The sequence below is a fragment of the Anas acuta genome, chromosome 1 (assembly GCF_963932015.1).
Source record: "Anas acuta chromosome 1, bAnaAcu1.1, whole genome shotgun sequence".
Taxonomy (NCBI): Eukaryota; Metazoa; Chordata; class Aves; order Anseriformes; family Anatidae; genus Anas; species Anas acuta.
This window is the reverse complement of record NC_088979.1, coordinates 1212946-1226122: the sequence shown is the minus strand read 5'-3', so window position 1 is coordinate 1226122 and position 13177 is coordinate 1212946. Positions and strand designations below refer to the sequence as shown.

The following is a 13177-nucleotide window of genomic DNA, read 5'->3' as shown; positions in this document are numbered from 1 at the left end:
AGGGCTGCCCGCGGGGAGCGCGTGAGCAGGCGCGAGGAAGACCCCCGGCAGGGCAGGGAGGAAGAGCAGGGCCGTGTCGTGTGTGCACAAGCGTGCGAGCAGAGCCGTGAGCTTGTGTGCCACCCGTGGGCTTGCACATCCATGTGGGTGCACACCGGGGGGCGTGCGCGCTCGGGGGGGGCACGTGCGCACTGATGCGCGGGGGCGCGCATGCACGGAGGGGGAGGAATGTGTGCGTGTGGGAGGGTGAGGGGGCGAATATTTGTGTGCAGTGAGTGTGTCTGGGTGTGCACCCTGCACAGCCTCCTATTTGTGCCCCCCCCGTGCGCCCCTGCACCCCTCTGCCTGCACCCGTGGGGGCTCAGCACCACGCTGCCCCCCTCCAGCTGCCTCCATCATCACCAGCAGGGGCTGGGGGCAGCTAAAATGGGACAGGACCCTGGGCTCCCCAATTTTCTGCCCCACTGGGCACAAACCCAGAGCCAGGAGGGGACGTCCCTGTGCCAGAGCTGGTGGCAGGAGCTGCCATGCCCCCAAAACTCCGGTGGCACGTCCAGGGGGGGCGCAGGCCCGGGTTTCTTGTCCCCGTTGCTGCTGTTTCTGCTGTCTCCGTGCTCTTAGCTGGAAAAGGAAGGGCCCGGCGATGAATAAGTGATGAAGCTCTGCCAGGATCTCTATGGAGACCGCTGGGAGCCGGCGGCGCGGGCAGCGGGGGGGACGCTGCAGCCCCCCCTGCCCCAAAGCGCTGTGTCCTGCGCGCAGGGACCAGGGCACGCGCCTGCTGCAGGCTCAAAGGGATGAGGGACAGGTGACAACCACGGGGACAGCGAGGGACAGCGCGTGCCCGGAGGGGACAGCAGGCATCTGGAGGAACGTGTGTCTGGGGGGGGACACGCAGGGGGACAGCAGGCACCCCGAGGGACAGGAGGAACCCGCGGGGACAGCGCATCTGGGGACAGCGGGTGCCGTAAGGCGCAGCACGGCTCGAGGGGCAGCTGGTGTCCGAAGGGACAGCTTGTGTTTTGGGGACAGCGTGTGCCTGAGAGAGCAGGGATCCGGAGAGACAGCGCGTGCCCCAAGGGACAGCACGTGGCTGGGGGACAGCAGGCGCTCGGGGGACGGCACGTGCCTGGGGACAGCGCGCGGCCAGGGGACAGCGTCCCCACCGCGTCCCTCCAGGGCTCCCACGGTGACAGCAGGGCAGGTGACATGCCCGTGGCATCCCAAATAAGACCGTGGCTCTGTGATGCCACCCCGTCCTCGCCCCAGCCCACTCCCACGCAGGGACACGGCGTGTCCCCACGCTGTCACCCCGAGGGCGTGCCAAGCCTGGGGTCCCCGGAGCTCTCCAAACCAACCTCGGCCTCACCTCCACGGCCACGTCCCCGCTTTTGGGACATCCCCACCCCTTGGGGACTGCAGGGTCGGGGGCGCACCGGCGGGCAGCCCCTTGGGCTTTGTTCGGTTTTGCCTTATTGGGAGACTTTTCCCCCATTTTTTTATCGCCGTGAATTTCCCTTCTGCTCCATTACAGGCGAAAAAAACAAACGAAGCACCGAAACAAACGAAGCAGTGCCCGTCCAGAGGTACTTCCACAACTCGTTAGCGCCTTAATGAGTGCGCCAGCAGCCGCTGCAGGTGGCCGGGCAGCAATAAGGAAAGACCCCGTGTGCCCAGGACGTTCATTTGGTGCCGGATTAATTAAAAGAGTAATAAGCAACATCCGTGGGATGAGTTGTGCCTCGCTCTGCGCCATGCGGCTGCAAGAGGGGATTTGTGCCACCCGGTGCCACCCAGACCCTCGTGGGGCCAGGGGTGGCCCCCAAGGGGACAGAGGAGGTGAGGGGTCGCTGGTGGCACTCGGAGAGCTGTAAATCCCCTGAGTATGGGGTGCTCCGAGGGTGTCCCCGAAGTGCTCTGAGCCCAACCTGGGGGTGTTTGGCAAGGCGAGGGGCAGCAAAGGGGCGGTGGCAGCTCTCAGGGTCCCCCCCCTATCCATGGGTGACCCCCGGCTCTGTCTCCTGCCCTGGTGTCCCCTAAGGGCCACGCTCGGCTGGCGTCCCCTGTCCCCAAGCCGGGCGCCCGCTGCCACCCTCGCACCTGCCCGCTCCAATTCCCCTCGTTATCTCTCCTTCGTTAACGACGCCAATTTAACCTGGATTAAAACCGGATCGCTTCTCTCGCTCTCTCTCTTTTTAATTTTTTTTTTTTTATCCTCCAATTAATTCGTTCGTCGCTTCCATTTCCAAATTAATTCGTCAGGCTCTCCGGGCACGGAGCGGCGCGCCGGGGCTCGGCGAGGGGCTCGTGCACAACCAGCCCCAGGGGGAACGGCTTTGGGGGGGGGGGGCACAAAGCGGGGTCCCCCCCGGCCCCATCACGGCCACCACGGGGGGGGGGCAGCGACAGCCCTGGTCCAGGTGAGGGGAGGGGGCAGCCGGTGCCCCCCCGGCACCCCCGCGGGGTTACCGCAAAGGTACAGGGCGTTCGGGCTAAAAATATGCAGTGACTTTTCTCTATTTGCTCTAATGAGTCATTCTTTTTAAGTAATTTATTGCTCGTTACATAATCGCTTTCATTTTCGGCTCGAGAAAAATGGATTTTTCTTTTTCTTCCTTTTTTTTTTTTATTTTTATTTTTTTTAATTTTTTCTTTTATTATTTTATTTCGACGCAAAGGGCACTTAGCGAAGCCCGCAGCCGGCCGGTAATTAGCTGCTTTCCCAACCCTTCGGTAATTAGCTGCTCTCCCAGCCCTTCGCCAGATGATGCTGGGACTCGTTTCCCCTCGGCTCGGTCCCGAGGTGGCCGCGACGCTGCCCACGGGGGGACAGGGGACACGGATGTCCCCTGGGGATGGGCTGGATTCCCACTGCCACCTCCTCGGGCATCTTTTTTGGGGTCCCCAGGGTGATAAAGGAGCAAACCCAGTGCTACGACCCAGTAAACCCAGTGCCACGACCCAGTAAACCCAGTGCTATGTCCCAGTAAAACCAGTACAGTGCCCCAGGAAACCCAGTGTCACGTCCCAGTATGCCCAGTGCGGTGTCTCATCCAGCCCAGTGCCGTGTCCCAACAAACCCTGTGCCATGCCACATCCAGCCCAGTGCTATGTCCCAGTAAAACCAGTGCTGTGTCCCAGTAAGACTGGGACTGCATCCCAGCAAAGCCAGTGCTGTGTCCCAGTACATCCAACACCATGCCCTAGTGCCACATCCCAGCAAACCCAGTGCCATGTCCCAACAGACCCAGTACAGCATCCCAGCAAACCCACTGCCCTATCCCAGCAAACCCAGTGCCATGTCCCAGCAAACCCAGTACAGCATCCCAGCAAACCCAGTGCCATATCCCAGCAAACCCAGTGCCATGTCCCAGCAAACCCAGCACAGTGTCCCAGCAAACCCAGTACAGTGTCCCAGCAAACCCAGTACAGTGCCCCAACAAACCCAGTGCCGTGTCCCAGCAAACCCAGTGCCAAATCCCAGCAAACCCAGTGCCAAATCCCAGCAAACCCAGTAGTGTCTCAGCAAACCCAGTACAGTGCCCCAGCAAACCCACTGCCCTATCCCAGCAAACCCAGTGCCATGTCCCAGCAAACCCAGTACAGCATCCCAGCAAACCCAGTGCCATATCCCAGCAAACCCAGTGCCATGTCCCAGCAAACCCAGCACAGTGTCCCAGCAAACCCAGTACAGTGTCCCAGCAAACCCAGTACAGTGCCCCAACAAACCCAGTGCCATATCCCAGCAAACCCAGTGCCAAATCCCAGCAAACCCAGTGCCAAATCCCAGCAAATCCAGGGGGTGTCCGGGCACCAGCCCCCCGTCCCCAGTTGCTCTCCGTTCCAGGCTCCCCCCCCAACCTGGGGGTGGCCCCGCTCCCCTCTGCTCCGCTCTGCGAGCTGCCGGCGAGGACTCACTCCGCCAAATGTTTTATTTGTGCAGAAACGCAATTATGCTAATTAAGGCACATCTGTAATTACAGCACTTAGCGGCCCACAAGCACACAAGCTTCCAGCGATCTGGAAGCCCGGAGGGCTGCACGTGTCCCCTGCAAGGCGAAGCCTCGTCCCCCTGCCACCGAGCTCAGCGGTGGCTTTGGTGACAACGGTGACCTCGGCGCTGGGTGGAGGGGCGCAGGAGCAAACTGGGGTCGCTGGGGAGGGTGCTGGGGGTGGTGAGAGGGGGGAGTGGTCCTGACGGGTGCGTCCCTGCACAGCGTGTCCCATATCCATGTCCTTTGTCCCATTTCCATGTCCCACGTGCCCTGTCCCGTGTCCCCAAGCCCCCAGCAGCTGCATTCCCTCCTGCCGTGGATGCCAGAGGTCCCTGGCGCTCCGTGGCTCATCCTGCCCGGCCCCAAAGCAGCGGCAGAAAATTGCCTGTTTCCTGCAAGCAGCGAGCCCCAAACTGAAGGATTTCACGTGGAAATGCAGGGCACGGAGTGGGCGTTAGGGGCTGGGGGGACGCCGGGTGCCCTGCGCCCTGAGCGCGAGCACGGCACCGGGACGGAGCGCGGAGCCACCGCACAGCTCGGAGGGGGGGTAATTTGGAGCCGAGCTTGGCTGTGGCTAATTACAGCATGAATATTAATGGGCAGGTGCTGCAGGATGCTGCGGGGGCCCCGGCGGTGGCAGCTGGCAGGAGCGTGGGAGGGGAGGGGAAAGGTGGCACCCCCGGGCTTCCCGGTGCGCTCTGTTTGCTCAGCAAACGCCTCGAGTGCCGCCGCTCCGGCTGGGCGCGCCGAGCGGTGTTTGCACGGCGGCCACACGTTTCCTCGGTGCCATCCCAACAGCGTCGCACGCCCACGGAGCAGCTGCGGAGCGGGCACGCATCCGGCACTCCAAGGAGCCCCAGGAATGTGGCCCGGCCCCATCCCGAAACCGCCAAGTTCCCAGCGTGGCGCGCCTCGGAGATGCCACGTCCTGGTTGATGGGGGAAGCCCCCAAATCCCATGGGATGTCCCCAAGGGGGGATGCTGGAAATGTAGAGATCTCCCCGCCAGGAGCAGAGCAGGGGCAGCAGCACCCCGAGGATCCGAGCAGAGCGCCAGGGCGCTGACACCCTCAAGATCCTCGGCAGCAGGCAGGAGGCGCGGCGGGGCGGGGAGGAAACGCTCGGTTACCCCCGGCTCTCCTGGGAGTTGTCCTTGAATAAAGGCAGCCTCGCAGACTTTGCCAACTCATCATTCAATTAGGAGGTTTAGTTGATAACCGGGGGAAAAAAAAAAAATAGAAAAAAAAAAAAAAAAAGAAAGAAAAGAGGAGCTGGAGGTGGCGTTTCCTTCTGCCTCCTCTCCCTTCCCAGCGCCGCTCTGGCCCTGCACTTTTGCTTCCCCTGCAGCGGGTCCGAGCCCCCAGTTTTCCCAATCCAATCCCAATTCGATTCCCATTCCCCCAGTCTTTCCATCCCAATGCCAGCAGGATCCTGGTGCTTTTTGGGGAGGAGCAGGAGCCCCATGTCCTGTCTGCCCCCTGCCCATCCTGCGTCCACCTCCCCATGTGCCCAAATCCTCCCGGCAGCCCCACGCAGCTGAAGCCTCCACGTGCTCCTACGATGCCCACGGGGCTGATTAGCCCCCAAATTAGCCCCGAAATTAGCCCCATCCCAACGACAACGAAATAAAAGCACCAGACCCTGGAGAAGGAAACGCTCGGTGCAAACCCAAAATATCCCTGGTGGCCGAGGGCAGCCGGGTATGGGGACCATGGGGAAGGAGAAGGACACGGCTAAAAGTCTCCCGTGCCTCTGAGGCTTGTGAAAACGAGAGCTGCTTCAGCTGACACCCGTTTGCTGAAAAGCAGCATCTCGCTGAGCCGAGCCCAGGGTTTTTAATTTGCAAAATCGCCGCTTTTCCTGGGAGGGGGCCGCAGGGGCCAGAGCCACAACCTCCATCTCCCCAGAGCCCTGCTGCAAGCGCCGTGCGCGACCCTCTTCGTGCCACCAGCGCCGAGCTCCTCCGGGCTTGCTGCCACCCCCACCGGGCGTTCAGGGGGCACGAAGCCCCCCCCGCCAAGCCCTACAGACCCGGAGGAGGGGGTGCCGGGTGCCTGCAGTGAGCGGTGCAGCCGCGATGCCCGGAGGCTGAGATCTTGTCCTTAATTCGTGGCGCGGCGGCTGCCGTCTGCGCGAGGCTGCGGTGCGACGAGCAGACATCTCCCTGCGTCGCTGTCTGCTGGGGGCAGGCTCCGGGGGGGTTCTGGGGGTGACGGGGGCAGCGGTGGGGTGCTGGGGGCACCCCATGGCTGGTCCTGCTTTGGGGACACCGGCCCTGCAGTGGATGTGAAGGTCAGGGGGCAGCTTGGCCGCGGCGAGGAGATGCTGTGAGCCCTCAGGGACGTGCCCAAAGCCCCCCCAGAGCCCCCGGCACCATCTCTTCGTGCACAAACCCCACTCGGCAGGATCCAACCCACGGCAGGACCACGTCTCCTGCCCCTGCTGAGCACCAGGAGACCTCAGAGCGCAGGAGGGCTGGGAGGGAGCTGCCCCCTGCCCACGCTGCGTGGCCAGCCCCCGCCACCGCCGCTCCCCCACGGGCTGAGCTCCAGCTCCAGCACCCCGCTCCCCAGCTCCCAGGCACGGCGACGCATGAGCAAGGCTGACTTTGCACTTCTTTGGGAGCTGCAGGCTCCCCAGCCCACGGACCTGCTGTCACAGCACCGTGCCAGCTCGCCGGGGAGGGGTCCCCAGCAGCGCCGTGCGCCCCACAGAGCTGCCAGGACCCCACCTCCACGCGGCCCCTCCGCGCTCACCCCAGCTTCCCGCACCACCCACGGGGGCAGAGACCCCTTTCTCCTCCCCACAGCCCCGCTTTGGAGGGGCTGGCTCAGCCCCCGAGCTGTGGGGCAGGCGGGGAGCCCCCCGTTTGGCTCGGCCCCTGCGCCCTCCGCAGCTGCAGGAGGGAGCGCGTGGGGTGGCCGCGGCCGTCTCTGCAGCACAGCCACGGTTCGGGCAGAGAAAACCAGCACCCAAAGGGGCCTCGTGTTTATTTTGGGGGATGCTCGACCTGCAGCAGCCAGCTGGTAAAAAAAAATATATAAAAAAAAAATAAAAAAAATAGGATTCAAATGTTGCAGTGCTCGGCTCCAGGAGCCCGAGCTTCTGACAAAGCAGAGCGCTGGAGGTAAGCAGGGGAAATAAAAGAGCAAGAATCGAATTAGGAAAGGTCACGCTGCTCCTCCACGGCGAGCCCTCCCCACCCAAACGGGCACCTCCAGCCCCGGAGCCAGGCTCAGCCCTCGCTGCCTTCCCTTCCCTTCCCTCCCCTCTCCAGACACCGTGGGCTCGCCCTCCTCACCGGGCTCAAACAGCCCCCAAAAGTTTCGGGTGCTTCCTCCACCAGTGTTTTCCTGGCTCTGCGTCAATCCCGAGCAGCTCAGTGCCCCGATGTCCCTCCCGATCAGAAGCCCGAGGTGTCCCCAAAGGATGCTTCAAGCCCTGGGGTGCCCAAGCTCCGTGGGAGCCTCCATCACCAAACCAGACCCAGCCCAGCACCCAGCTCGTGGGCAGAGATTTCGTGCCTGGGGCAGCTGATAAAAAAACCCTCAGGGCACTTGGCTCGAGCTGGATTAAAGATTTTGCTGGTGCCAACACCTCTGCCCATCGCCTTGCTCGGCGGAGATTTCGTGTTCAGAGGCTGCCCAAATTCTTCCTCCTTGCTGCGCGTGGGAAGGACGCTGCCGCCGGCACTCACCCTGCTCCAAACGGGACCGCGGCGGGCTGAGCGAGCCCAGAGCCCCAGCACGTGGCTGTGCAGAGAGGAGAGCTCAGACCCCGGCCTATTTTAATAATTCTGGGGGAAAAAAAGGAATTTGTGGCATCCCCGCGTGCTCCCCACCCGCAGCATCCTCCCCGTGGTCCCTCCTGGCGGGGGTTGTGTCCTGCTGGTCCTGGCTCTGCGGGAGGCGGAGGAGCAGCAGCATCACCAGTTTGCACCAGTTTGGGGTGCAGCAACCCCAAAGTGCAGCTCCCTGCCCCATCCCCGAATTGTGCTGGCCCTAACGCCGGGACAGCGAGGTGCTTGGGGAGCTGCTCATGCAGACGGGGAGATTTTTGGGGCCAGGCTGTCACCACCTCGCAGCATCTTCCCTCCTGCTGCACGGCCACGGGCGCGCAGGGGCCAGGGCGAGAGGGAGCGCGGGCGACTTTGCCCTGCACCAGCTCCAGGGAAGAAAAGAGGGGGGGAAAAAGCCCTGAAACAGGCTTAGCCTTTGAAATGCTCCTTATAAATAGCTCCTCGCTGTCTTCTGAGTCACCCAGCTGAAACGTGCGAGCTAATAACTAGCTGGGAAGGGGCTGGCTGGCTCGGGGAAGCGAGCAGAAGCCAGGGGAGGCTTTCTGGCTCAGGCTTGGCTTCCAGGCTGCTGCCGAAGCTGCTGTTTGTGTTTTTTTTTTTTTCCTTCTCAGGTGGCTTTGCCCTCCCCTGCTTCTGGCAAAAAAAAAGGGGTTTGGTGGCCCTGAGGTGCTCGGCAAAGCCACCCTCAGCCCCCTAAAACGCCGGTGCCAGGCTGATGGGTCCTGGTCCCAAACCAAAGAGCCAAACCGCAGGTGGTAACGGCTCCTGCAGGAGATGAATCCGTCCAAAACCACCTCCTTTTTCTACTCCATTTGTTCAGGAAAAGGCAAATCACCATGCACTCAGAGGGCCTGAGCCCACCCAAAGCCCTGCCTGCACAGGGAAGCTTTGCAGCCTTCCCACCCCACGGTTTTCCCAAACTGGCCTTGGAGGCAGAGCCCGTGGGGGCTCCAGGAGCTGGGTATCAGGGAGAAACCCCCCCAGGAGCCCCCAGGAGCACTCAGCATCTGCAGCAAGCTGCTGGACCACTCCGTGAGGGCACGCACACGGGGGACAGGGCTCTGGGGACACCTCCCCACGGGTGCCAGGGGTGCCACCGCGCCGCGCACCGCTCACCAAAGCCCTCCCGCTGCTGCAGCCGCACAGACAAAGCATCCCCGGGCTCGCCCAGCCCCTCGTAGCCCCCCCGGCGACCAGCCCGAGCATTAAGTAGGGCAGCTCAGCCCTGGCAGGGGAAGGATGGACGGGCAGAAAAGTCCCAGGCAGCCCCGTGCCGCCCGGTTTTACGCCGCTGGCTGCGGCCCAGCGCGGCTCTCGGCGAGCCACGTGGGAGCAGGGATGGAGACAAAAGCGAAATCGAGTACCAGGCTGGGGAGGAGAGCGCAGAGAGCTGGGCAAAAGCATCAGGGGGGGGTTCCAAAAAGGGTCTGCGCCAGCAGCCGGTGAGCACCGGAGGTGAATTCCCAGCACTTGGGCACCGCTGGAGGCTCCGAGGATGCTCAGGGGGGGGAGGAGGATGGAGGCTGGATGCTTGATGGATGCAGGATGGAGCCTGAGGGTTTGGTGATGTGTTTTTGGGGCTTCCTTCTCCCTCCTGGATCCGCGTGGGTCCAGCAGAACCCAGATATTTGGCTGAAGCCTGCTGCTCCCCTGCCCTGTGGGTAAGCAGCAGGGTCGGATGCAAAGCCTGCACCACGCTAAAATCCTCCCTGAACTGCAAGATGCATGGTTAGCACAAAGCCTGGTGGCCCTGGGCAGAGCTCAGCAGGGCACAGTGGAGCCAGGAGGGCTCTGGGGTGGATCCCAAACCCTCCTGATCACCCTCCTGCCTCTCCGGGGCTGCGTGCCAAAGCGTCGGGGTGATGCCAACATGTCTCCCCCTACAAGCTGGGGCCCCCCTGCTCCTAAATCCATCTTGTTCCCCTTGTGGGGCCGGATCCAGCCTCGCACAGAGCTTCAGATCTGCGAGGCGGGGGCTGGGAATCATCACAGGTTTGGGGCAGCCCCCGGCGTGCTCGCCAGCCTGCCCTCGCGCTGTGCAGGCGCTTGGAGAACCCCCAAAAAATGTGACATTTACCTGGAGTAAGAGGCACAAAGGCACACGGAAAACACCTCTGTCCCCTCGCAGGTCCCCAAAACCTTCGCTCCGGTGACTCCCAAGCGTTTCCTGAGAGCCACGACCTCCACAGCCTCTGCTGAGACCTTCCCTGTGTGTTTTCTCCCCCAGCACCACGTTTCCAGCCTGCGGAGCTCGGTTTTTTCTCCTCCAGCCCCAGCTGCTGCCAAATCCTGCCCTTGGGCACCCCAAAACCACATCCAGCTGGACCTGCTCCCCGTCCCGGTGCGCACACACTCCTCGTGCGTCCCTGCTCGCCTCCTGCTCACGCTGCATGCAGTGAGGACACGAGGAGCAGGGTGCTGCTGGCAAGGCCCCTTGGTGCGCTCCTCTCGGATTTAATCCCAGCTCCGCTTCCCAGCTCATCCCTCGGGGAGCAGGGCTATCCGAAATGCTTCCCGCACCCCCCCCTCACTGCGCCCTGCTTTAACATGCGAACGGGATCCTGGTGGAAGAGGGGAGAGGTTGGTTTGTAAAGGCACAGCAGATTTGGATCCTGCTCTCCACGGCTGTGCTCGCTCCGGGCACCCTCGCATCCAGCACGCGCCGCTAACCGGGTCAGGAGCCGCCAGCCCGGGCGCACGCTTCCCGCCGGGGGGGGAAAAAAAAAAAAAAGGAGGAAATGGGTTAAAACGTGACCTGGATAACACAAAATGGCACTTGACTGGCTGCCACCTGCAAAATAAATCGGAACGTATTGACAGGGCTGCGCCGCGCACGTGGGGACGGGAGAATCACAGAAGGGTAGGGTTGGAAGGGACCTCAGGAGATCTTCGGGTCCAACCCCCCTGCCAAAACAGTTTCCCCAGAGCAGGGGATCAGCACTTGGGGAGCTTTTCCAGCTCTCCACAGGGTGTGTGAATGCGATCAGACATCTTCCAGGCAGAAGGCGAGGCTACGCCCTGGGCGACGGGGGAATTTCTCGGTTCACCCCGGCTGCGCGAAGTTTCGGCAGCATCCACCTGCCTTAAAGGTCACCCAGCAGCAGCTGCGAGTCACCAGAGGCGCTCCAGCCGGGGGGAGGCATGGGGACAGCACGGCATTTCGAGACCTTTGTGTGCTTTGCTTGAAGGGAAGGACACGGGCACACGTCCTGAGGGCAGCGGGGAACAAAGCACTCGGCGCCAGAAAGCAGCTCCTGGGTACCCTGGGGTAAGGCAAGGTGGGTCCGAGCCCCACCACGCGTGGGGTTGGAGGCAGAGGAGATGCTGTAGGGTATTTCCTACCGAGAGAGAGGCAAATTTCTCTGAAGGTCACCCCCGTGGAGGTGTGAAACGTGCGCGGTGCAGGGAGGGAAAGGCTCCGTGCCGGAGCAGGAGCAGCCTTCCCCTGCGCCCCGGTGCCGTGGTGTTTAGGGGAGGTGTGAGCGCACCCAAATAGGAGCTCAGGGTGCTCCCAGCCCCATCCCCACGCAGCTCCCAGGCTGCTCCCAGGCTGTGCTGCCAAGCCAGGCAGCTCGGCCGCTGTCTGAGCACGTGGAGCTGGCAGTGCCAGACAAAGGAATGCAAGCGCTGAGCCGCCTTCCTCCTCTCCCCCCTCTGCCCGCATCCCTTCCCGGCTGGCTCAGCTCACCCCTCGGGCAGGGTGGGATCCGAAGGGCTGCTCCCCTTGGGGGAAGGGATGGGGAGCACCCCAGATCTCCCCAAAATCGGAGGCAGGGCACCCCCATCCTGCAAACCTCCTGTGCACAGCCTGCTAGCCGGAGCCTGGGGAGCGCAGCACGTGCGCACGCGGCACCGGGGGGGTCTCCGCCACCCCCCACCCAGCAGAGCCCCCGGGTGCTGGGAATTCAGGCACCGCATGCTTCCCGTTAGCCAGCTCAGCCCCGCTTCCCCACGTGGGTTTCTCCGGAGCATCACCCTTCCTCGCTTCCAGGGAGCACTGTCATCCCCGAGCAAGGTCACCCCACGCTCGTGCGCACGGCCCCCGCTGCCCGTGCCGGTGGAGCAGGAGCCCCGCTGAGCCCCGCAGCCCCCTCCCCAACCCCGCTGCACGCAGGCACCCGGCCCCCCGGACCTGTTGCGGGGGTGGGTGCGCGGGGGTGGCCGCCCTGCCCTGCGTGGAGCTGTGGGAACCACATTTCAGAGGCCTGACCCACGCCTCACCGAGGCACCTGGTGCCTGGCCGTGCCCCCCCAGCCCACCGCAGGGCCCGCAGCCTTCCACCCCCACAGGAAAACGTGGTGGGGGGCGAGCGTGGCTCCCGAAACACAGGGATGCTGAGCACGGCGGCCCTCTGGCACGCAGATTTCAGTCCCCACCAGCCCTGGGCGAACACCAGGGGGGCAACAGGGGGGGGTCAGGGCCCTTTTGTGCCCCCTCCCCTCCAGCTGTCATGCAGGGAGAACTTTTTCCCTGCCTCCCCTCTCCCCACGCATCCGCCGCTCCCTCACCCTGCAGACCCCCGGAGGACCCCTCCCGGAGCATCCCCCTCATCCTGGAGCATCCCCCCCATCCCAAGCATCCCCCCCATTCCAGAGCATCCCCCTTGTCCTGGAGCATCCCCCCCTTTCCAGAGCATCCCCCCGGTTCCAGAGCATCCCCCTCGTCCCGGAGCATCCCCCCCCGTCCCGGCTCGGTCCCCCCCATGCCCGGTGGTGACAGGAGGGGGACTCACAGGTCAGACGCGGCCGCCTGGTACGGCTGGCTCCGGCAGAGGATGGAGTGTCCGCAGCCCTGCCCCATGGCTCCGCATGCTTCGGCAGCCCTGCCAGGCGGGCGGGGGGGGCGGGGAGGGGGGGGCTCGGCGGGGGGGCAGCGAGGAGCCTCCTCTGCGCCCTGCTCGGCGCTGCCTGGGAGCGGAGCCGCTCGGCGAGGCTGTCACCGAGCCCGATGCAGCGCGCCGAGGCGTGCGCGCGGGGGGGGTGGGGGGAGGAAGGAGAAAAAAAAAAAAAAAAGGGGGGGAGAGAAAAAAGGAGAAAAGGGAGGTGGGGGGGAGCTGATTGACGGCTCCGCTGCGGCTCCGCGGGGCTGGGCGGGGGCCGAGGAGCTCCGGCGGAGGCCCCGATGGGCTCCGCACCTGCCCCTTGCGCCCGGCCGCCGAACGCGGAGCCCGGCCGCGCCCGCTGCGCCGCGCCGCTCCCTGCGGCCGCAGCCTTTGTCTCGTAAGGGGCGCCCAGACCCTCCCCGTTCCCCAGCCTTGCCGCCATCCCCCGGTGCCCCCGGGGGAATGGGGTGGTTCTGGGCAGCGCCAGAGCCATGGGCAGGGTGCTGGCTTGGGGTGGTGAGAGCAGGGAGAGGCTCTGGGCGGTGCTGGTCCTGAGGGTCTG

At 63.9% G+C, this 13177-nt stretch overlaps 1 protein-coding gene across 1 annotated transcript in view; it reads right to left on the bottom strand.

Annotated features, from left to right (window-relative positions):
• The window catches only part of PDE2A (phosphodiesterase 2A), a 49689-nt gene extending 37069 nt beyond the window's left edge, over positions 1–12620 (bottom strand). The window contains 1 exon segment of the mRNA XM_068685170.1: positions 12526–12620. Coding sequence (XP_068541271.1) covers positions 12526–12593 — 68 coding nt within the window. The 5' untranslated portion in view covers positions 12594–12620.
• Between the last annotated feature and the right edge of the window lie 557 nt (positions 12621–13177).